The sequence below is a fragment of the Anopheles stephensi genome, chromosome X, assembly GCF_013141755.1.
Source record: "Anopheles stephensi strain Indian chromosome X, UCI_ANSTEP_V1.0, whole genome shotgun sequence".
Taxonomy (NCBI): domain Eukaryota; kingdom Metazoa; phylum Arthropoda; class Insecta; order Diptera; family Culicidae; genus Anopheles; species Anopheles stephensi.
The window spans coordinates 9,175,200-9,196,556 of record NC_050201.1 but is presented as its reverse complement, the minus strand read 5'-3'; the positions used below and the strand labels follow the sequence as shown (position 1 = coordinate 9,196,556).

The following is a 21,357-nucleotide window of genomic DNA, read 5'->3' as shown; positions in this document are numbered from 1 at the left end:
ATATCCAAAGATTTCACCTCCGCGAGTATCCGATGATCCCCATTTAAGCTCATCGCCATGGTATAGGCTCTCGGTGGTAAGCCGAGCTCCGAGAGTTTTCCATAATGTTGATCACTTCACCTGATCACTTGATTCCAGATCAACGTGAACTTCAAGCGAAATCATGAGTCATCATGCAGTATACAACAAACCAACTAAACCCATCTGCCTAGTTAGTGCTGTGTTATAAGATACGTCAGGGGGTGTTTGCTCATTTTCTTTGCTTTTTTTTAGGTTTTTATTATCGATAGATTTCTAAGAACATATACATGGTCATTTAATTAACAGCTTTAGTTTTTGCTCATGATTTTTTTTTTGTCATTTTCCATTGTCTGCCGTTTAGGTTCTTTGCCTCCCTTTGTTTTTTTTTTTGCTTACCGGTTTTGCTCTCGATTTTGTTTTTTTGTTTTTGTTGTTGCCACGAACTTACTTAGAAAAGTGCACATATTGGTAATCTTTTAAATAGTTAAACAATTAGCCTTAAACGTAATTAGTTTTGCGGTGGAATTGTAATTAGTTTTCTTTTTCCCCTTTTTCATTTCCCTTAATAACAGTTAATGTTTTTATTGTTTGCCTTTTTTTTCTTCTGGTTTCTTCTTCTTCTTCTTCTTCATTTTTTTTCCTTTCCTTTTCTTCTTCTTACTTACTTACTTTGCCACCTATTGCTGCTATTTACCATTCGTATCTTTCCTCCGTTATGCTTTCCGTGTTTTTTTTTCTTCTCGACGTTCTCAACTGTACTTTGCTATACTCTCTCTGTCTGCGTTGTCGGTCTATTTTCCCCTTTTCTCACCTCCCTTATGCTCACTTAACCTAGATTGATTTGTAATTAACCCTTTAAAACATCTATACCAGCATTAAGAAATACATTGCTTGTAAAGTAATTTGTAAGTATCGTGGTTCGCGATACCTTCCGGCCACCATCTTGTTTTTTTTGTTCGTTTTTACTAGTTAATGTTGCTTTTGGTTTATTGCTATTAGTTGGTTGAAAATGAACAGTTAGAGATGTTTACGTGCAAAAATAGTGCTATCTAAGGTCCCTTTCCCCCCCCCCCCTCCCACCTCAATATCTTGCTTATCTAACACGCCTTAACGCCAGGACGTTACTCGCTACACTACGATCACGGGGAAAATACAAATCTTCAACGCCATTACTGGCTCGTGCCACGTGGTGATGCCCGGACAGTCCCAGGACGAGCCCTGGGCTATTGCAGCTCGAAACGAGCGAGATAGAGACGTACGCGAGTAGCTTAACAACATACACACACCAGTTGCTTTGTGTGTTCGAACACAAACAAGCACTTACAGGCCGGTAACAGTGGGATTGGCCTGGAACCTGCTAGTAATTCCCAAGTAACAAAAGGAGTAGAAGATATTGGAAAACAAAAACACATATCAGCGAATTTTTGGTTTGGATTTGCTTGTATGTGTGTTTTTTTTTTTTTGTTTAAACACCTCTACCCATCGTTTTGCTTCTCGCTTACCACGGGCTTCAAATCTTATCACAGAAGGCATCTTTTTGTTTATTTTTTTTTGTAATACATTTGGGCTGTTTAGGTAATGATTATACATCATTGTTTGGTCCTAGTTAAATCTCGGTAGACGTAGTGCTGTAGCTAAGTTTGTTTGTTTTACTCCGTATAGTTTCTAAATGTAGGCTTACAAAAATTCGGTCAAAACAATCAACAGTTAACGGAACAATAGTTTATGCTACTTATAGTATCGAAAGCTTAGGACGTAGTCGTTAGTTTGGTTTTGTTGTTTTTAAAAACACAAAACGTACACAGTTTTGTGTAAGTGTTTGTGTGCATGCGTTCGTAGTGTATGTGACACGTTGGTGATTTTGTTGGTGTGCTGATGTGAAAATGTGTATGTGTGTGTGTGGAAGGCAAATCTTGAATTGGGATTTGTAGATCGCTGAGAACCCGTATCCTTTTAATTTTTCCCCAAATAGACTTAAAGCTAATATTATTTGTATGATTTAGGGTTTGTTATTAGTTTTTGCAATTTATGTACCGGAAAAAATAACGAACACACACACACACGCACAGCCGCGCGATCAAGTAATTTGTGACTGGGTGTTTTACAGTGATTTCTAGTTGTAGCAAGTGTCCACATGTTTATAACAACAGTCCACGCTACTGCAACAACAGCTTCAAAGCACAGCATTGTTTTAAACATGTGGACACTTGCTTTTATTAGCTCGGAAACGACACTGTAAGTCATGGTGAACTCATTGGACAGCTGGTTTTAAATTAGAACCTCACATTTAAAGACTGGCTGGACTACCGCTAGTGGCCACCACATCGTCTATTGCATTTAAGTTTTCTGTTTTAAACTATTATACAGCGTAAAAAGTGTATTTAAAATAGTATCGTTTGCCAAGGGTGGTTCACGTTCCAATCGTTCATTCCTCTGGCTGGGCATAATGGCTGGTGACATAGATCCATCGTACGATACCTGTCCTGTTAAAATGGGGGTTCAAATCTTACTCGGACCGTTCCCCCGTAGTTGAGGACTTGACCATCCAATCACGTTGCTTCATTACGTCTAGTAGGCAAAAAATGGCAGGCATGACCCAAGAGGGTCGTAAGGCCAAGAAGAGAGCGAGATAGAATCTTTGGGTTGGTCCGGTGACCTAAACGATATGTTCCAACCAATGGCTTACTCAACTTATTGATACCACTTGGTTGGATAGTCAGACCTCACTAGGTGGGATACGGTTAGGGAACGGAGATCGATCACCGGCTGTTTCGATGTTCTATAGACTAATTGAAACCCATTGCAACCTGACGTCGGATGATCGTTGATGACATTCGTGGAAATTCGGATGCGCAGGCCAAATATGGATGACCTGTTGACCTGTTGGGGGCCACGCAGGCTGCTTAGTTAAACATTTGGTTAAAACGATTCCATCATTGAATTATTCAATAAATTGGATTTGAGTCTGTTTTTGTAAATTTGTTGGAAAAAAAACCAACGAAGACCCAAAGAAGTCCTTTTGCAGGGTATTTTCGGTGATTGGAATCGTTGTAGAAAAGCTTAGTTCACGGCCTTGGCCTGCTGCAACAATCCTTGACACCGCTCACGGTCCAGCGACTTCGGTTGCCGATCGATTATCCCGGCCGTTCTGGCGGTCACATCAACGCCATCACAATTCACTGCACGATGGTGATATCATCGTACAGCTCGTATGGCTTATCATTGTAGCTGCTCCTCCATTATCCTTCCACCCATAGAGGGGTCAAAAATCCTTCTGAGCATCTTTCTCTCGAACGCGACTAAGAGGGTACGGCGTCAGTTTGGGACAGAGTTCATGCCTCAGAGGCGTATGTGCGTACTGAGGAGGTATTTTGAGTGGAGAAGTTTCCTCAGGCTCTGGTTGGCAACCAGCACTCAACTCGCTACTCAACATCAATGTTGTTGAAGGAGCTGACTGTTGACTCCAGACAGGTGAAGTTTTGGACGACTGCGAAGGTGCGGTCACCTATCTGTACATTACCCCAGTGTTAGTTAGGCAGGGCCGCTGGTGGTGCCACCATCATTTTGGTTTTCGCCTCGTTAATCTCCAACCCGAGGTTCTGTGCCGCACGCTCGATCCTTTGATAAGCTTCTGCTACATAGGATAGCCGTCATCGACGTATGCCAAGATCTGGATTGACTTATAGAAGATGGTCCCCGAAGTTTCCACCTCCGAGTCACGGATGGCTCTCTCTCTCTCTCTAGCGCCAGATTAAAAAAAGACAGTCAAGCCCATCTCCCTGGTGTAGGCGCTCTGTATAATACATTGTAGTATAGTCAGTCCTCGTAGTTCACTATTGGCGTGTGAAGAACCTTCTGTACTTGTGGACGGCCTATAAATACTTTACAGGTACTAGGTCATCCGGTGCTATTCTGCACCAATGAAGAATGCAACTGGATTGATTAAAGACAGTTGAAGTTTTTCAAACGATTTTAAAGATACGATCTCCTCTCTGTGTGGTAAAGTGTGTATAACTTTTGGTAGGAGAGCATCAACACAATGATGTCGATGTGATCTCAGGATCAGGATTGACGCATAGAAGAAGATATCCAAAGATTTCACCTCCGCGAGTATCCGATGATCCCCATTTAAGCTCATCGCCATGGTATAGGCTCTCGGTGGTTAGCAGAGCTCCGAGACTTTTCCATAATGTTGATCACTTCACCTGATCACTTGATTCCAGATCAACGTGAACTTCAAGCGAAATCATGAGTCATCATGCAGTATACAACAAACCAACTAAACCCATCTGCCTAGTTAGTGCTGTGTTATAAGATACGTCAGGGGGTGTTTGCTCATTTTCTTTGCTTTTTTTTAGGTTTTTATTATCGATAGATTTCTAAGAACATATACATGGTCATTTAATTAACAGCTTTAGTTTTTGCTCATGATTTTTTTTTTGTCATTTTCCATTGTCTGCCGTTTAGGTTCTTTGCCTCCCTTTGTTTTTTTTTGCTTACCGGTTTTGCTCTCGATTTTGTTTTTTTGTTTTTGTTGTTGCCACGAACTTACTTAGAAAAGTGCACATATTGGTAATCTTTTAAATAGTTAAACAATTAGCCTTAAACGTAATTAGTTTTGCGGTGGAATTGTAATTAGTTTTCTTTTTCCCCTTTTTCATTTCCCTTAATAACAGTTAATGTTTTTATTGTTTGCCTTTTTTTTCTTCTGGTTTCTTCTTCTTCTTCTTCTTCATTTTTTTTCCTTTCCTTTTCTTCTTCTTACTTACTTACTTTGCCACCTATTGCTGCTATTTAACATTCGTATCTTTCCTCCGTTATGCTTTCCGTGTTTTTTTTTTCTTCTCGACGTTCTCAACTGTACTTTGCTATACTCTCTCTGTCTGCGTTGTCGGTCTATTTTCCCCTTTTCTCACCTCCCTTATGCTCACTTAACCTAGATTGATTTGTAATTAACCCTTTAAAACATCTATACCAGCATTAAGAAATACATTGCTTGTAAAGTAATTTGTAAGTATCGTGGTTCGCGATACCTTCCGGCCACCATCTTGTTTTTTTTGTTCGTTTTTACTAGTTAATGTTGCTTTTGGTTTATTGCTATTAGTTGGTTGAAAATGAACAGTTAGAGATGTTTACGTGCAAAAATAGTGCTATCTAAGGTCCCTTTCCCCCCCCCCCCCCTCCCACCTCAATATCTTGCTTATCTAACACACCTTAACGCCAGGACGTTACTCGCTACACTACGATCACGGGGAAAATACAAATCTTCAACGCCATTACTGACTCGTGCCACGTGGTGATGCCCGGACAGTCCCAGGACGAGCCCTGGGCTATTGCAGCTCGAAACGAGCGAGATAGAGACGTACGCGAGTAGCTTAACAACATACACACACCAGTTGCTTTGCGTGTTCGAACACAAACAAGCACTTACAGGCCGGTAACAGTGGGATTGGCCTGGAACCTGCTAGTAATTCCCAAGTAACAAAAGGAGTAGAAGATATTGGAAAACAAAAACACATATCAGCGAATTTTTGGTTTGGATTTGCTTGTATGTGTGTTTTTTTTTTTTTTGTTTAAACACCTCTACCCATCATTTTGCTTCTCGCTTACCACGGGCTTCAAATCTTATCACAGAAGGCATCTTTTTGTTTATTTTTTTTTGTAATACATTTGGGCTGTTTAGGTAATGATTATACATCATTGTTTGGTCCTAGTTAAATCTCGGTAGACGTAGTGCTGTAGCTAAGTTTGTTTGTTTTACTCCGTATAGTTTCTAAATGTAGGCTTACAAAAATTCGGTCAAAACAATCAACAGTTAACGGAACAATAGTTTATGCTACTTATAGTATCGAAAGCTTAGGACGTAGTCGTTAGTTTGGTTTTGTTGTTTTTAAAAACACAAAACGTACACAGTTTTGTGTAAGTGTTTGTGTGCATGCGTTCGTAGTGTATGTGACACGTTGGTGATTTTGTTGGTATGCTGATGTGAAAATGTGTATGTGTGTGTGTGGAAGGCAAATCTTGAATTGGGATTTGTAGATCGCTGAGAACCCGTATCCTTTTAATTTTTCCCCAAATAGACTTAAAGCTAATATTATTTGTATGATTTAGGGTTTGTTATTAGTTTTTGCAATTTATGTACCGGAAAAAAAATAACGAACACACACACACACGCACAGCCGCGCGATCAAGTAATTTGTGACTGGGTGTTTTACAGTGATTTCTAGTTGTAGCAAGTGTCCACATGTTTATAACAACAGTCCACGCTACTGCAACAACAGCTTCAAAGCACAGCATTGTTTTAAACATGTGGACACTTGCTTTTATTAGCTCGGAAACGACACTGTAAGTCATGATGAACTCATTGGACAGCTGGTTTTAAATTAGAACCTCACATTTAAAGACTGGCTGGACTACCGCCAGTGGCCACCACATCGTCTATTGCATTTAAGTTTTCTGTTTTAAACTATTATACAGCGTAAAAAGTGTATTTAAAATAGTATCGTTTGCCAAGGGTGGTTCACGTTCCAACCGTTCATTCCTCTGGCTGGGCATAATGGCTGGTGACATAGATCCATCGTACGATACCTGTCCTGTTAAAATATAGTATCGGACTGAACAGATGGTATTGTACAACCTTGAAGCTCCGAGCATTCAAGGGGCCTAAAAGGTAAGCTCCCCAGAAGCTGATTACTAGCTCCTTTGAGCCTAGTTCAATTAGAGCGCGCCGAACTTCATAAGGGGCCACCTATAATATTTCCACTTGGGCTTTATCTCAACTGGCCAACGATGTCATCTGTCAAATCCCATATAATATTTTGACAGGATGTATCTTACGATGGAGCTGTATCACCAATATAAGGCTGGCGATACTACTTAGTCCTATACGGCTAATCGGTTGGATGACAGTTTGTTTTGCACGACCCCATCCGTCAAGTTCCAACTTACAAAGTTTGTACCACTAGTAACATACTACTAGGTAGTAACTCCAGCCTAAGTAGATGACTGTAAAGCCGCCCCGAAACGACAGCTCCTAGTAGCCTGAGACTTTTGACAGCTCAAAAAGACCTTTTTCTTCTCGCGCTCAAAAAGAATTCAATGGTTGTCAAATATCCCAGACTACTTTTAGCCATCCTCTCGGGGCAGGCTTAACATGAGCATGTGCGTGAATGACTTTAATTATGGGGGAGGGGAGAAAAAAACACACACACATATAAACTCGTACACCTGTCACGTTGTGACAGATACTACAAACGACATAAAACGTGTGTGTGTGTGTGTCTGTGAGTTTATGTGCGTGCCCGTAAAGGTGTGAAGTACATGATCGTCGCTTGATTCTACAGTTCTACCATCTACTACTATACATATTATTGCCCATCCCGACCTTATCTTATCGTAGTGCAGCGATTTGCAGTAATACCAGGAAACACACACACACATATAAATATCGCCATTTTGTTTTCTGTATTCGCCATTTTCGTATTCCCTTTGTTCGTTTTTGGCGCCTCAAAACCTAAGTGCATCGAAAGAAGTAGCGAAAAAACAATCACATCTAATCGTGATATTCAATATCGAGAATTACAACACTTACATTGAAACATGATGAAAAACAAAAAATCTCAACTGAACAGTATCGCTGTGAGGAGATATCCCTTCAGATGCTTCTTGCTTCCTATCTCATTCGTTTCTCTTCGTCTTCTTCTTTTTTTGCTTGGTTTTTCTTATGCTAGAAAATCAGTCTCTGTTCGGGTGATGTATTTAGTATAAGTATAATGTTTTGTTCTCTTTTTTGACAACTTTTTAGCTTTTACTAAGTTTTTGTGAGTGTGTGTGAGTATGTGTCTCTTTTTCTTCTTTCCTGGCATGATGGCCTCTTAAGGTCATGCCTCCCATTTCTGGCTTATTAGACTTACTGATACTGCATAGTTAGTTAGATCCTCACTACGGGGGAACGGTCCGGATGGGATTTGGACCCCGGTCCTGCCGTGTGAAGTCGGCGTCGCTGTCACATCTGCTAGCGAGCTGCCCCAAATGTATGTGTGTGCTATTTCAATGCAAATGAACCTACGAGTCTGGCGGTCCGGTGGCCAAGGCGACTGCGGTGCCTATCTTCACACGGCAAGACCAGGGTTCAAATACCATCCAGATCGCCCCCTCGTATGTACGGCTTGACTACTTTGCTACGGGTAAAATCAAGTCACAGAAAGCCAGAAATGGCAGGCCGAGACCTTTCGAGGTTGTAGTGCCAAGGGAAGAAGAAGAAGCACCTACGAGTGGACGTGTGTTTCAGTGAGCGTGTGAGTGAGTTTTTTCTGTGAGTGATTGAGAGAAAGGCCCGTGCGCCCTAGTGTGCGGTACATCTATACGTGGTACGTACTAACTGGTTACAACCACTATTTGCCGAATCGCTCGGAAAGTTGTCTTTAGAAAAATGTCTATATATGTGTGTGAGTGTGTGCTAAAGTGCTCTATTGCTCTTGCTGTTTCGTTTTTTCTGGGTTTTTTTTCGTAACTTTATACTCTACTGGTATTCCTTTAGCTCACATATTCCGTTTTTTTTAAATATTAGTATATGATACATATTCACAACAACTGCGATATGCAACACGCTAAAACCGTTTAGATCAAACTGAACACATATAAATATTTGCAAAAACTCGTTAATGTAGCAGCGCGGACTAATGTGTCAGGTTTTTGTAGTGTTTGTATGCTTGGCTGTGTTAAGTGTTAAGTACGAAAACGCTATTACGTATCCAAAATGTCGACAACACACGAGTTAGAGTGTGGGATATATTTATATATATATATATGTAGCTGTAAATGTGTTTGGTTTTGCCATGAGTTTCCTGCTTTTGTATATATTTGTGTTTTTTTGTTTGTCGTAACTATTCCTATATTGCTGTATTATGTTATGCCAAATAGCGCAAAAAAGTGTATTAGTTCACTCGGCGGCACTTCCCGCTTGGGTTTCCGATGGGTTTCTGATACATCTGCCACGCTGGCAAACCTGTTTATTTATTTATTTATTTTTTGGTTTGGTTATGTCGATCGGACACATTTTGGCTAGAGTCTGTCCACTAATAGCCCGCTCCGTATAAGCTTTCCTGGGAGATTGATTGATTGCATACCTTCAGGCGCCCAACACTCATCGTCAAAGAGAGCAATACACTGGGCAACTGTTATCGATGGCTAATGCGAAAGCGCTTCACTCGTCTCCCATTCAGTTGTATCGTCCCTATGTGTCTCGTCCGCTTTCTAATACGACTATGGTAGGTCTAGCTAATTCGCCTCAGTCACTGTTGACTTCACTCCCGAGCAGCTTACATTCCGCTTCGGACCATGGCTTTGGGGCGTAGCAGTCATGGCTAGGAACACGCCGCTGTCGCAATATTTTGCAGTGCGGACGGGTATTTGCGTTCACTGCATTCGATTCCGACGGTAACAAGAGTTGCTGTTGCTGCTGCAGTTGCTGCTGCTGCTGCAATGAAAGACAAGCGATGCGCTGATAAAGTATATGGGCCGCTTGAACGTTCTGCTTAGATCAGGATCCTTGTTTTTTTTTTCTTAACCTTTGAAGCGTATGTACTGTTCCGATGGCCTGGCTGTTCATGCAACCTCATTCCATTAAATCTGTCTTGAAAGGTTTAGAATAGTATAGTATAGTGTTTCCGTTCTCGATAGATTAACACTAGGGACTCGCTATTGGTCGACTCTAGTACACACGGTGACACACGCCTCGACATATACTGTATGATACACATATTAGTTCAGCTAGTGCTAGGCACGCGACGCTAGACTTGCTCACCATCGAAAACTATCTCTGTACATTTTGGGTGATCTGGACTTGTACATTCACGATTAGCGTTGGGTCAAGTAGCTCTTTTAAGGAGGAGAGGGCAGTGGTTTGTCAACATGTGAAAGGGGGGATCTCCCGGTAGATTCGCATTCGCTGAGGGCGATGAACTTGGAGGAGTGCTAAACTTACTTCGTAACGGCGAATAGTTCGAGGAACTACCTCATAAGCTACCTCGTAAGGACGAAAAGTTCGAAGAGTGCGTGGAACTACTTCTGTTAGGATAAAGTTTCATACTGATAACTTCGTCTGCCTCTCTCTCTCTGTCTTTGAAGTTACTCTCTTCTTCTCTGTCTCTTCTTCTACCAGTTTGAATGAGAAGAGCGCCCCCGGATACCTCCATTTGCTGAGGTGAGGCTTCTCGATAGCCCCCGAGCCCTAGCTACCCAACACTAATCACGACTATATTGCAGGACTAGACTAGACGATCTTCACATCACCTACTGCTTACAAAACAAAAACCAACAACTCCCCTTTTTTGTTCGCTTACCTTGTTCAGTGCGTTGGAATAGTATTTGGTTTTACTATCGTCCTCCTCCGATTCGTCCTCTTCGTCGATTTGTGACTGCTTGAACCGGATCAGCGGCGATGACATCTTGGGCGAATCCTTCATACTTCCGCCTTCGTTCAGATCTTCGTCCGATGGTTGAGCCGGTTGCTCTTTGCGGTGTATCGATCGCTCCAGTCGACGCAAAAATCTGCAAGATGGCCAACATGTTACTTTTAAGTATCAGGACGTACACACTCCAGGAAAACAAAACAAGATGGCCGCCATACCTTATTTGATTTCCGATCGCCTTCAGCCGTCGTATTTTGTACGGCGGCTTGCGTACATCTTCCGGTGGCGTCGGTTTCGGTACCGTCTGGTTGCTGGCGTTCTCCTGCAACAAGGTTGGTCGAGAGAGAACGGAAGGAAAACAGGGTGGTTGTGTTTTTTTTAAATGATTTTGTTTTGCACATTCGTGCGCTTCAAAAACTATGGCCACGCTATCGGAATGGCGTGTTTTTGTTTTTTGCTGTGAGAGTATATATTCTGGGTTCTGTTCTAATTGTATAAAAATTCGTAACAAGTGGACAAATACGGTAGTAACTAGTACGCTACGAGTACGCGCAACAAAAAAACGGAACGCTAATTTCCAAGTACGTAAAGTATGTCTTCCTAAAAAAAAGTATGTAAATTCGCAAATTACGCCACATATGGTAAAACACACACACACACATACAGAAAAACTTTTTGTCTGCTTTCAAAACAAACACTATTGTTCGTATGTGCAGATAGCTAGGTACAAATCATAGAACGAAAAGATTGTTTTTCAGCAAAGGAAAGCAAAAACACATCACCAAACTTTGCTGCAACGGTTGTTCGCAGGCGGCAAACACTCGTACGCGTTGACTATACTAAAACGAAAAGTGACTACCGCAAAACAAAAAATCGGAAACGGAAAACGCAAATCGAAACCAACTCCGAAATACGTCACTAGATATGTACACTAGAATTGTTGTGAACGAATGCAAAACAAAAAAATTCAACTCAACCAGTAACAATGTTCACAAGATACACGTAGAAAAGAAAACAAAAAGTTTAAACCAAAGCATTTCGAACGAAAACGGTAATAGCTGCGAATATATATATGTATAGTAACTCGCTAGAATAAGAGAGAGAGAGAGAGAGAGAGAGAGAGTAGGCAGCAAATATGGTAACCAACACATCCACTTAAGAACAACGCTTTGTACAGTAACGGTGTACACTATAGTGAGCTAGAGATGAGCTAATGGCGGCTGGATGAGAGGCTATGGATGCATACAAACTCATGAGCTGTGTTGACTGTTAACAATAACTACGCAATTATGGATTGGGCTGGCGCGATCAATCTGTGCGCTGCACTAATCGACCCGGCCGTTGACTCTTGTGCCGACTTGTGGCCTGCCTTGCAACACTGGCAGCTTGAACTGTAGCGCATACACACGCACATACGTTCGGCTTTTTAAATCCTTTAACTCCCTTTTGTTATGCCTATATCACTCCCTAGCAAACAAGTACAAAACAGGATTTCTGATCCACGTAACGTCCGCGCAGAAGAGTGAGAGAGCGAGAGAGAGAGAGAGAGAAGAAGAAGTCTGTGGATTTAGAGCGAAGCGTAGTGGAGGTAGCAGTAGGTAACACCGTGATCCGTATCAAGTTTTGGCACCTAAAAACTTTGATACTCAACAAACACAGGGTTGAAAGATGCATTGGATTGGATGCTCAATAACCAGTGGTGTGCTGAAGGGACTACTTGGTAAAAATAGTTATAGAAGTCAAAAAACAGTAAGGTGAGTGTAGTGAGCAACTCTAGCCGGTAGACGGTCTGGGGCTTCCTCTGTGTTTTTTTGCTCCTGTGGTCTTGTTTCGTATTGCTTCCGGAGCCCATAACTGAAGACACTATGTTCGGTAACTTGAAGGATTAGGGCGTAGATTGCGACGCGCGCTTGTACCTACCTCGCCTTTGCTGTCGCAACGTTCCACCGTATCGTTTACGGTGGTGACCGGTGCCGTACCACCGGCAGCCTGATCTGTTTGGTTGGGTAGCGGAAAGAGAACGTGCGGTGCACATGTTAGAGTGTGTCCCGAGATCCTGTATGGTCTGAGTGAGGTGCGTACCTTTGCACGATCGTATTGCATACTCCCGCATGGACGTCAGCGACTCCGTAGACGAGGAGCTGCTTGCCAACGGCTGACGGTGCACGCGTCTCTTCGGGCTTTTGCGTGTCGTTGGCGCGGCGCCGGCAACCTTACCGGTGTGTTGGCTGTACTGGGCAACGTTTTCCTTGCTGCCGGGTATCTCCAACAGCACGGAGGTAGACTTGGACGGTGACTGTACCGCGAGACCGGACCGTGCCACACGCCGATCCTTTCTGCGCCCGACGCATTTGCGATGCGGGGTGGCGACGGTACTGCCGGTGCCACCCTTCCCATCGGACGACGGAAAGTCGTACAGGCCGTCCGAGTCCGTGAAGGGCAGATGCTGATCCTTCTTGCCGTAGAACATGGGCGAAAAGCGTTCCATGCTGGCGTTACGTTCGCTGGAGTGCGGAGTAGAAGGAAGGAAACGCATCGAAACGTTGTAGAATGTGTGCAGTGTGTTCGACAGTGCGTCCCGTGCACCAAGCAAGCTCAGCGCATTAACTGGCCTACCTCAGGGGACTGTCCGAGCGGGACGAAACGGGCGACGGCTTATCGTACCCGGCCGCGTCCGACTGGATCACTATTGCCGGTAGCTGCAGCTGCGACATCGACAAGCTCTCTTGGCTAAGGATATCGTGCCCGGTCTGTATTAGCTCCTTGCCGAGATATAGCTCCAGCTCCTTGGCGCTACGTATTTCGCCCTCCTCAATTTTCTCGTCCAGATGGTCGGTACCGATGCCCTCGTCGTTCGACTCCAGCAGCGGCTCGTCGGACAGTGTTTCCGAGTCGGAGCGCAGCCGAAACGTGGAGCCCTGGTGCTGTCCAATGCCGGCGGTGGTTTGGCCGGTGTTTGCGTTACCCACCCCGGTACCGCTACCGGTATCGGCCGATTTTTTCCTTACACTAGATGATTGTCGTCGATTGTTGATTAATGAGTGAAAGCCGGCATAACCACCTGGGCCGGCTGGACCTAGTGAAAACGATGAAGCAACGATGAAGCATGCTAGGCAGTTTTGTAACACCGGCGCCTACTTACCCGATCCAGGCTCGTCTGATTCGTTCGGAAACAGTGGATTGTTCGAGCCGCAACGACTGGGACCGGGGCTCGCCATGCTAGAGTAGCCGGACGAGCTGAGATTGCTTTCGGACGGGGCACGATCACCACGGATACACATCGAGAACGGGCTCAGGTAGCACATACCACCGGGCGGGCCGAGTCCTCCGGCACCGTTCGCTTTCGAACCTTTCGAACCCATCGGATGTGCCGGTGACGGTACATCCGCGTCCGACACCACCTCACTGCTGTTGCAGGTGATCGTTATCATTGGTGGATCAAACGGGAGGTCGAGTGAGGTTGGTTTTTCCCACTGCTTGAGAAATCTGCAATCAAAAACACATTGGAGCTATAGGGAGATGGCATGTTCATGTGCAGGAGTAGTACAGCGCTGCTCACTGTAAGCTACGGAACAGGAGGGTAAAGCGTGTTGCTTCTCTCACCTCTTCTGTTGCGATTGTTTGCTACCGGCGTTGGACAGTATGCTAGCGTCGAACGACTGGTTAGCGCGCTGCGGTGGTGGTGACCCAGGTATTACCACCACAGTCGTGCGTTCTTTCGTCGGGCTCGGTTGCTGTATCACTAGCGCTGGAATGATCAAATCGCGCGGCCGCTCGGGGCTTTTGCGTTCGGGCGTCGGCGGATGAATGTCGATCGATATCATCGGCAGACCAAGACCGGCGGGACCATCGACCGTAGTGTCGCTTGGCGAGGACGACGAGTACTCGCCACGGTCCGGCTCATCCGGTGGCCGTATTTCAATTGATAGCTGATGGGGCTTCTGAATACAATGAGGGTTAGGATCAATGCTAGTAGATATGACGTTTGCTTTTTCGTAGGAGCGTAAGGTGAATAGAACAGGGTGAGGATCAGGTAGATGGCACAGTCTTATTCAGGTGTTCAGGTGCACAGGTGTTTGGGAGGAGAGAGTGGAGATTTCAGGTTGAACAGTTGATCGGTTAGGTAGGGTAAAGAGAAACGTGTAAGTGAGTAAAGAGTCTCAAGCTAGACGATCGTTTTGCATATAAACGGCTAATAGTTCGGAGGTATTGAGGCGCATCGGTGTTAGGTAAATAGGACGGGGGTTGGTGCGTGTGCATGGTGGTGACCAGATTGTAGACAAGTATTGGTTAAAAGAAAGGAATCTATAATTATATAACACAAACAGTTAAAAAAAATCTTTTCGAAACAGGTCGATGTTGTAGCTAATGGATGGTACGTTTCGAACAGTGTTTCTACTACACGGATAATGGCGGGATGTGTTAAGGTATTCCTTGATAAGATATGCTGGTGTGCTAGTTCTGATCGGGGGAACCATTGTGGAGTATGAAGCAGTGCAGTGTGATCTGTCGCAAGGGTAACACACCTAACGACTAATGAGCGTGGTCTAGTGCATTTAAGAGCGGATGAGATGTGGACACTTACGTGGTAATCTTCGTAGCCACTGTTGAACGTCACCGACATCGACTCGTCGTGGATCGACTGTGGGGTGCGCATGCGCTGGGGCCGTGGCATGATCGGTGTCAGGGCCGGTGATGGTATCGGCGTTGGCATTTCGCGGATCGGCGACAGACACTTGTTGTTGATGCCGTTGCTCGGTATCTCGAGCAGTATCGTGGGCGGATGCAGCTGGGCCGAGCTGGCGGACGAGCAGCTGCTGCTGGTCGTCGTGTTGGTGGACGATTTGTGCGCACTGAGCGCATCCAGCACCGGGACCTCGATCGTACTCTGCCGGTAGAATACGGGCGAGTCCGACGTGCCACCGCTCGAGTAGCTGACCGGCGTGTGGTTCGAGGACGTGGACGAATCGTCATCGCCCGGCACATCATCCTGCGGACTGGAGGCGGTCGGTGTCGATGACGGCGAGATGATGATGGACGACGGTAGCGTGTTGAGCGCGCTGCTCGACGCGGCAAAGTTTTTGAACATCGCCAAAATCGAGTCGGCACTAGAGACCTTCGGCCGGGTCCGGCGGTTGCTGCTGCGCAACCCAAAATCGTGCAGCGCAAGCTCGGAGCTCGACAGCGAATCACTGCCCTGGTTCGAGGAGGTACTGTGGGGCGACCGGATTTCGTTTGTGCACGGCGACGGCGGTACGGAATTGGCCCGTGGCGGTACCTCATTCGGAAGACTAAGGGCACTAGAATGCTTCGTTCCCTTTTTTTTGGGAAGGGTTCGGATCGAAGCCATACAAACATAATGAACAGGGGGGGTGGGGGAAATGCGTGGAATGGTGGTGGTAGGGCGGTTGAAGAGATAAATAGTTTTCAATGAGCTGATCACCCAGTCCGACGAACGCTTGCTTTTAGGGTTTCTGTTTTGTTTTTAGAGGATATTAAGGGATGTTGGTGTATAGCTCTGGAGACTAGGGACCTGAACAGGCACCGGTGGAAGACTACACCGGGTACACTAGGAACTAGCCACCGGTACTGGATATCCGTGTTTGCTAGCTATCCGCACTACTCCTACACGGCACAACAAATCAAACAAACAAAAAAACGGGCTCCCCGTTTTTTGTGCGTGTGCGCGGAAACATGTGCGCTTAAGGGAACGCAACGCCAGGTCTCACACAGTTCGGGTGCTGATACACCCGGTGACGGGCTTTTTTTTTTGTTGTTGTTCAAACGATCAATAATTGGTAGTTACATGTTAACGTGTCGATGTGTCAAACTAACTAACCCAACGGAAACAAAACCAAAAGGACGATACACTAATGTATGGCAATAGTAGTCGGCAAACTGTTAGCTGTAGTAGTTAGTAGTAGTTAGTAGTAGTAGTAGTAGTTCTAGTAGTAGTAATAGATTACAAAACCAAGCCTAGTTTGGAACGTTCAAAAGCCTGACGTTTGAAGCGGATGATGTATACAGAACATGAGGTTTCAAACAGGGAGCGTGGGGATTCCATAAACAATATTCCAACAAAACATAAGACGTAACGGAACGGAACAGGAATTACACGTACTACGGTAGTTCGGTTTGATGGTTTTTTTTTGCTGTTGTTGTTGGTTTTTTTTTGGTATTTGGCAAGCGTGCGTGCAACTACTCACATTCGCTAGGTCCTCCGAGCCGGAGCTCATCTCCGCCGACACCTTACTGAGCAGCCGGGCAAAGGTGACCTTCTTCTCGAGCTTCGGGTCCGATATTTGCCGCACCATCGACGTTACCGAGAGCGAGTTCTCCGAAAACGTGGTCTCCTTCAGGCCGGTTTCCGACTCGGCATAGTTCGCCTTTAGCCGTGTCTCCGACAGCTGTATTAGCTCGCCCAAGCTTACCTGCTGCTGGATGAGACGGGAAAGATAACGAAAAGGAGGGAAGGAAAGGAGGTTCAATATTAGTAGAGATTGCCGCAGTAATGCGTAGAATCCGGATATTGGCAGGGGTTTTGCTCCCCACCCCCCCTCCCCTCCCCCGGGTACACATCTGTCAAACTGACTTTAGTGGCGGCATTTTGCGCGGGTGATACCAACTGCTGCAGGATCTGTTTCTTTTCGTTCACGTTCTTCTTGGTCGGTGTGGAATTGTTTCGCTTTTTCCGGGGCGATGGTGTGCCTGTGAGAAGAGGTGGTCGCAGAAAACATAACGAAACGGTTGGTGAGATTTAATCGCGCAACGCAGACATTTATGCTTGCTGGGATTTGGGAGAAGGATAAGGAAACTGTGTGTGTGTGTGTATGCTGCTTACTGATTGGAAAAAGAACTACTACTACACACGATAGAAAAAAATGGGGGAAAACTGGCAAACCATGCGCTAATGTATCTATATTGGTGGGGTCTAATTAAAGAAGATGAGATACCACCAGGGATGTGGTGGAGTCTGCATCCCTGCAGCCTGCGAGAAGTCTGGTCATGGCTTCACCAACATACCACACTCCTCCAGTCGAGTAGATGGCTCAAAGTGCTAGGGATTCTGAGTTGGTACTACTATGCATAATGAAGATGAGAGTGTTGGAAGAGATTATATCTGTAGCTCGGTTATCATCATCTACTTCAACTACTGCCACACATAAGGACGCGAAGGTCCAGTGGGACCAGTTTCCGGCAAGATATCCCTTTGGGGCCTGCAGCTGCTTTGCTTGCTTATACTATGATCCGCCCCTGGATGTATGCAACCTGATGTATGACTTCGAACGCGTCACAATGGAGGTGCAAGCCAACATACTACGAGCGTTACTGGAATGCTATCATTACGGTGCAATAGTGAATGGTTAAGAACTTCTACGCCTAGAGAATGTGTTAAATAGATCACTAAGGTACTGTTGTAACACACGGTGCGAAAGACACACAACACAGTTCTAGATTAGAGAGTTAGCTTAGTATCAGTACACGGGATGGGTTTTTTGTTTGTTTTTGAAGAGGAATTAGGAAAAGGAGTACAGGGACAGGAGAGAATTGGTAGGAGTAGTAGCTGGTAATATACATGTTGAGTTTCTTGCTAATATATGGATATAATGGGCTAGGAACAGCTAAAACAAATCAGACTAAACCCAATAAATCAACTGTACAGTTCGATATAACAAAGTGTTAACAGACAGACAGACAGATCGAGAGCAGAAGTGTGTGAGAGAAAGAGAGAGAGAAAACTATAGAAACAGTGAGCAAAAGAGGGAGAGAGAGAGAGAGATACGTACGACGAGAATGAAATAGAGAGCGGTAAAGCAAATGAAAATTCAGCAAGATTACAGATCGTGAGGCAAGGCACTAAACAGACACAGCACGAGAAGGTTTTTGGATAGTACAGAGCCAAGACTGAATTGCGTCGTTAAACATTGGTTTCGGCAGAGAAAAAGGTAGGTTTTGTTTGGTGCTATGTTTCGATTATTAATTTATCATATGTTTGTCTGTCTTACGTCGAGGAGGGGGCCGTAAAAGATCATCTAAAGAAAATGTTCTAGCGGTAGCCCCTCCAACTTGCTGTGGGCTGCTGAGACTCAATATGGATGGTTTTCTAATACCCAATCGTCCAAAGATCGTCCGATGCGAGGCGGGGGTAGTGGCGGTCGACGAGGATACGGTACCGGCCGTCGCCTGCAGCTGCTCGCGCAGTGCCGTGTTCAGATGGTGAGGCGGGAATGTGCCTGCGAATAGGAAGGTAAGGAAGAAGAAACATGGTTGCAGCAAATGCAAACAGACCGGTAAGAAGTGGGGACCCGGGAAACGCTACTTTTGAAGTGTCGATCGTTACTTCGATTCAGCTGTGTATCGTCCGCCAGCAGCTTTTCGATCTTCTCCGGGAAGTGACGTTTGGCACACCAAACCAGCCCGATCACGGCCAGCACCACGAACACGGTGATCAGCCCGAGCCAGAACGGTTCCTGCAGCATCCGCTCCGAGAGCGGTTTGTACGGTATGTGCATCATGCGCTTCTCGCACCGTGGCCCTTCCCACCAGGCGTGACACCGGCAGAAGAAGCCACCATTCTTCTCGAAACACTCGCCCCGGCTTTCGCACGGATTGTCGGCACAAGGTTTCTGCCGCTGGTCGCACCGCACACCGACAAATCCTGGCTGACAGTTGCACTGTCAGATGGGAAGCGAAAAACACGTGGGACGCCGTTAACACGTGACATGCGAGATAGGTGAGTTACACCACTACAGTTACACCTACCTTGAAGCTGGTGGGCGTAAGCTCACATTTGCCAAAGAAGCAGGGTTCCAGCTCGCAGATGTTTAGCCCACAGAAGCGGCCGGTAAAATGGCCGTAACACTGGCAGATGCCTCGTTTGTGTCCGGCACTAATACACTTACCACCGTACTGGCATGGGTTCGGTTTGCAGCTTTCGACCCACTCGTCTGTATTGGAGATAAGCTTCATCTTGTAGCCAGCATCCTCCTGCAGACGCACGGTAGCGTTCAACCGTATCCCTGTACCGTTAGCGTTGCGCTGCCGTATGTGTATTGTGTTCAGATACGACGTAATGTAGATCGGAGCCGGTTTATTGAGTGTGTTGAGAGGTGGCTGTCGTAGTTTGGCTGCACCGTGTGCTGGTGAATAGTGATGCTCAGCCGGACCGTTAGTGCCCTTGATGGTTTCGGACTCGACGGTTGTCGGTGGTTTGCCGGATGTTGGATGATGTTCGCACAGGTGCCACAGCGTACCGTTGCTGTCCGTGTAGTTATCGTAGATCTGCAGTGGCAGTGACAGTGGTGTGTGAGTTACAATTATCAGCTATAGAAAGCCGACCCCGCCTATACCTTACCTCAATGAAACCGGTTTGGTGGCAGCCATGCTGACTAAATCCGACGCCGTACAGCTCCAGCAGGATAACCTCACCGAGCGGAGCGATCAGATGCTGGGTGTAGTCGACATCGTACGGCATCGCTTCTGGATAGTTGAGCGAATACAGCATGCCGGTCGTCTTGTTCGAAAGCGTTATGAAACGCTGCTCGTTCACGTGGGCCACTAGAGTGTAGGGGATGCGTGTAAAGCGTGCGATTTAGCCTGTCAAACCGATCCACCATCATTACTTACATGTCTTGAAGATCGCATGGAACCCGTTCCCTCTGGGCGATGCGCCCGTCTTTAACCGCACCACCAACCGCTCGCCCTTGCTCACGAACACACCGTCATTGACGTGCGTTACGTCCGCGAACGGTTCGAACGGACCGTCCGCAATGTCCACCAGCAGCGTTGCATCTTGCGTCAAATCGGTCAGCAAAAACTCCAACCACACACGCCTCCCGAACGGTGCCTGTATCACGTACGTGCAGTCAATATTGTTCAGCATGAAGTACGGATAATTCGGACTCCGGATTGAACCTTCCTTCGAGGTAATAGTCTGCAGCGGACATCCCGTCATATCGACGGTGCTCCACGTTGCCGAAAAGCCCGTCCCGCTGATGGAAAAGTCCGAATGGAAGCGCACGATTGCTTCGTTCCCGGTGGAGATAAAGTTAAACCGTGCCATGTTGCTGTCGTGCGTACCACACCAACGAACGTAGGGCAGAAAGGATGGTGTAAGCTCGTTGAACTGTAGCAGAGGATCGTTGAGCAGTGCGGTTGACTGTAAGCTAGCTGCCTCGCCCTCCGCCGTATTGTCCTGATCACCGGTAGCGTATTCCGGTCCCGTACTGCTACTAATGTACCGGATCCGTCGCTGAAACCTAGCACCGGCTTCGGTGTGGTTGTCTCTGCTGGAATAGTTGTCCGGGTAAGCGAACTTCTTCTTCCCATCTCCAGCATTTGAGCCTCCTCCACTCGGTGGTAAGCTGTGTTCGTTCAGCTCAGCGTGCTCCGCCCGAAACTTGGCCCCACTTCCATTGCCGTGGAAGTAGTCTGTCAACGGTGAGGCAATACCACTCTCTCCACCAGGTCCCGCATATCCACCCCGAGCGTTGGGGAATATTGGATAGTTTTGTATGCTGATGTAATCGTACAGACACTCGTCCTGATGTTCGAGATCGAGTTTCTGAAACTGAATGATGATGCGACGATGCTCGGGTGCCACGATCCTTATCCAGAAGTCGGTTTGAGCAGGGTATGGATTCGGATAGCCTGGCGATAGTAGGTGACCCTCCGTACCGGAAAGTGTTTGGTTTTTCACCATCGTTTCGTCCAGCCGTGGCCGAGCCTTCTTGCAGACGTAACCACCGATCATGGAACATTTTTGTGCCGTCCAGTGTAGGCCGGAGGATATCATTGGCGTTGGTGATACCTTCCATTGCAGACCCAGGCAGGCAGGTACTTTAGTCGTTTCGGATTTTTCTGGACGCTGACCGGGTAACCAGCCCTGAAATGGAGGGAGGAAAAAGAGACTTAGACTGAAAGA

At 46.0% G+C, this 21,357-nt stretch overlaps 1 protein-coding gene across 16 annotated transcripts in view; it reads right to left on the bottom strand.

Moving 5' to 3' along the window:
* Positions 1-258: 258 nt before the first annotated feature.
* Positions 259-21,357, bottom strand: part of LOC118505883 — a 29,605-nt gene continuing 8,506 nt past the window's right edge. For 5 of the 16 annotated variants that reach the window (XM_036042330.1, XM_036042342.1, XM_036042358.1 and 2 more), the window contains exons 12-27: positions 20,061-21,318; positions 19,789-19,991; positions 19,197-19,715; positions 18,754-19,108; positions 18,440-18,667; positions 17,026-17,141; positions 16,640-16,870; positions 15,019-15,750; positions 14,037-14,374; positions 13,576-13,919; positions 13,050-13,509; positions 12,516-12,937; positions 12,354-12,427; positions 10,652-10,755; positions 10,365-10,572; positions 4,380-9,499 (exon numbers count right to left, since the gene is read on the bottom strand). In XM_036042330.1, the coding sequence (XP_035898223.1) occupies positions 9,311-9,499; positions 10,365-10,572; positions 10,652-10,755; positions 12,354-12,427; positions 12,516-12,937; positions 13,050-13,509; positions 13,576-13,919; positions 14,037-14,374; positions 15,019-15,750; positions 16,640-16,870; positions 17,026-17,141; positions 18,440-18,667; positions 18,754-19,108; positions 19,197-19,715; positions 19,789-19,991; positions 20,061-21,318 (5,781 nt within the window). In that variant the 3' untranslated portion in view covers positions 4,380-9,310. Of the gene's footprint in view, positions 2,500-4,379; positions 9,500-9,590; positions 9,656-10,364; positions 10,573-10,651; positions 10,756-12,353; positions 12,428-12,515; positions 12,938-13,049; positions 13,510-13,575; positions 13,943-14,036; positions 14,375-15,018; positions 15,751-16,639; positions 16,871-17,025; positions 17,142-18,439; positions 18,668-18,753; positions 19,109-19,196; positions 19,716-19,788; positions 19,992-20,060; positions 21,319-21,357 lie in introns of those variants that run through there. The other 11 variants (XR_004905465.1, XM_036042439.1, XR_004905471.1 and 8 more) reach the window with 11 other exon arrangements.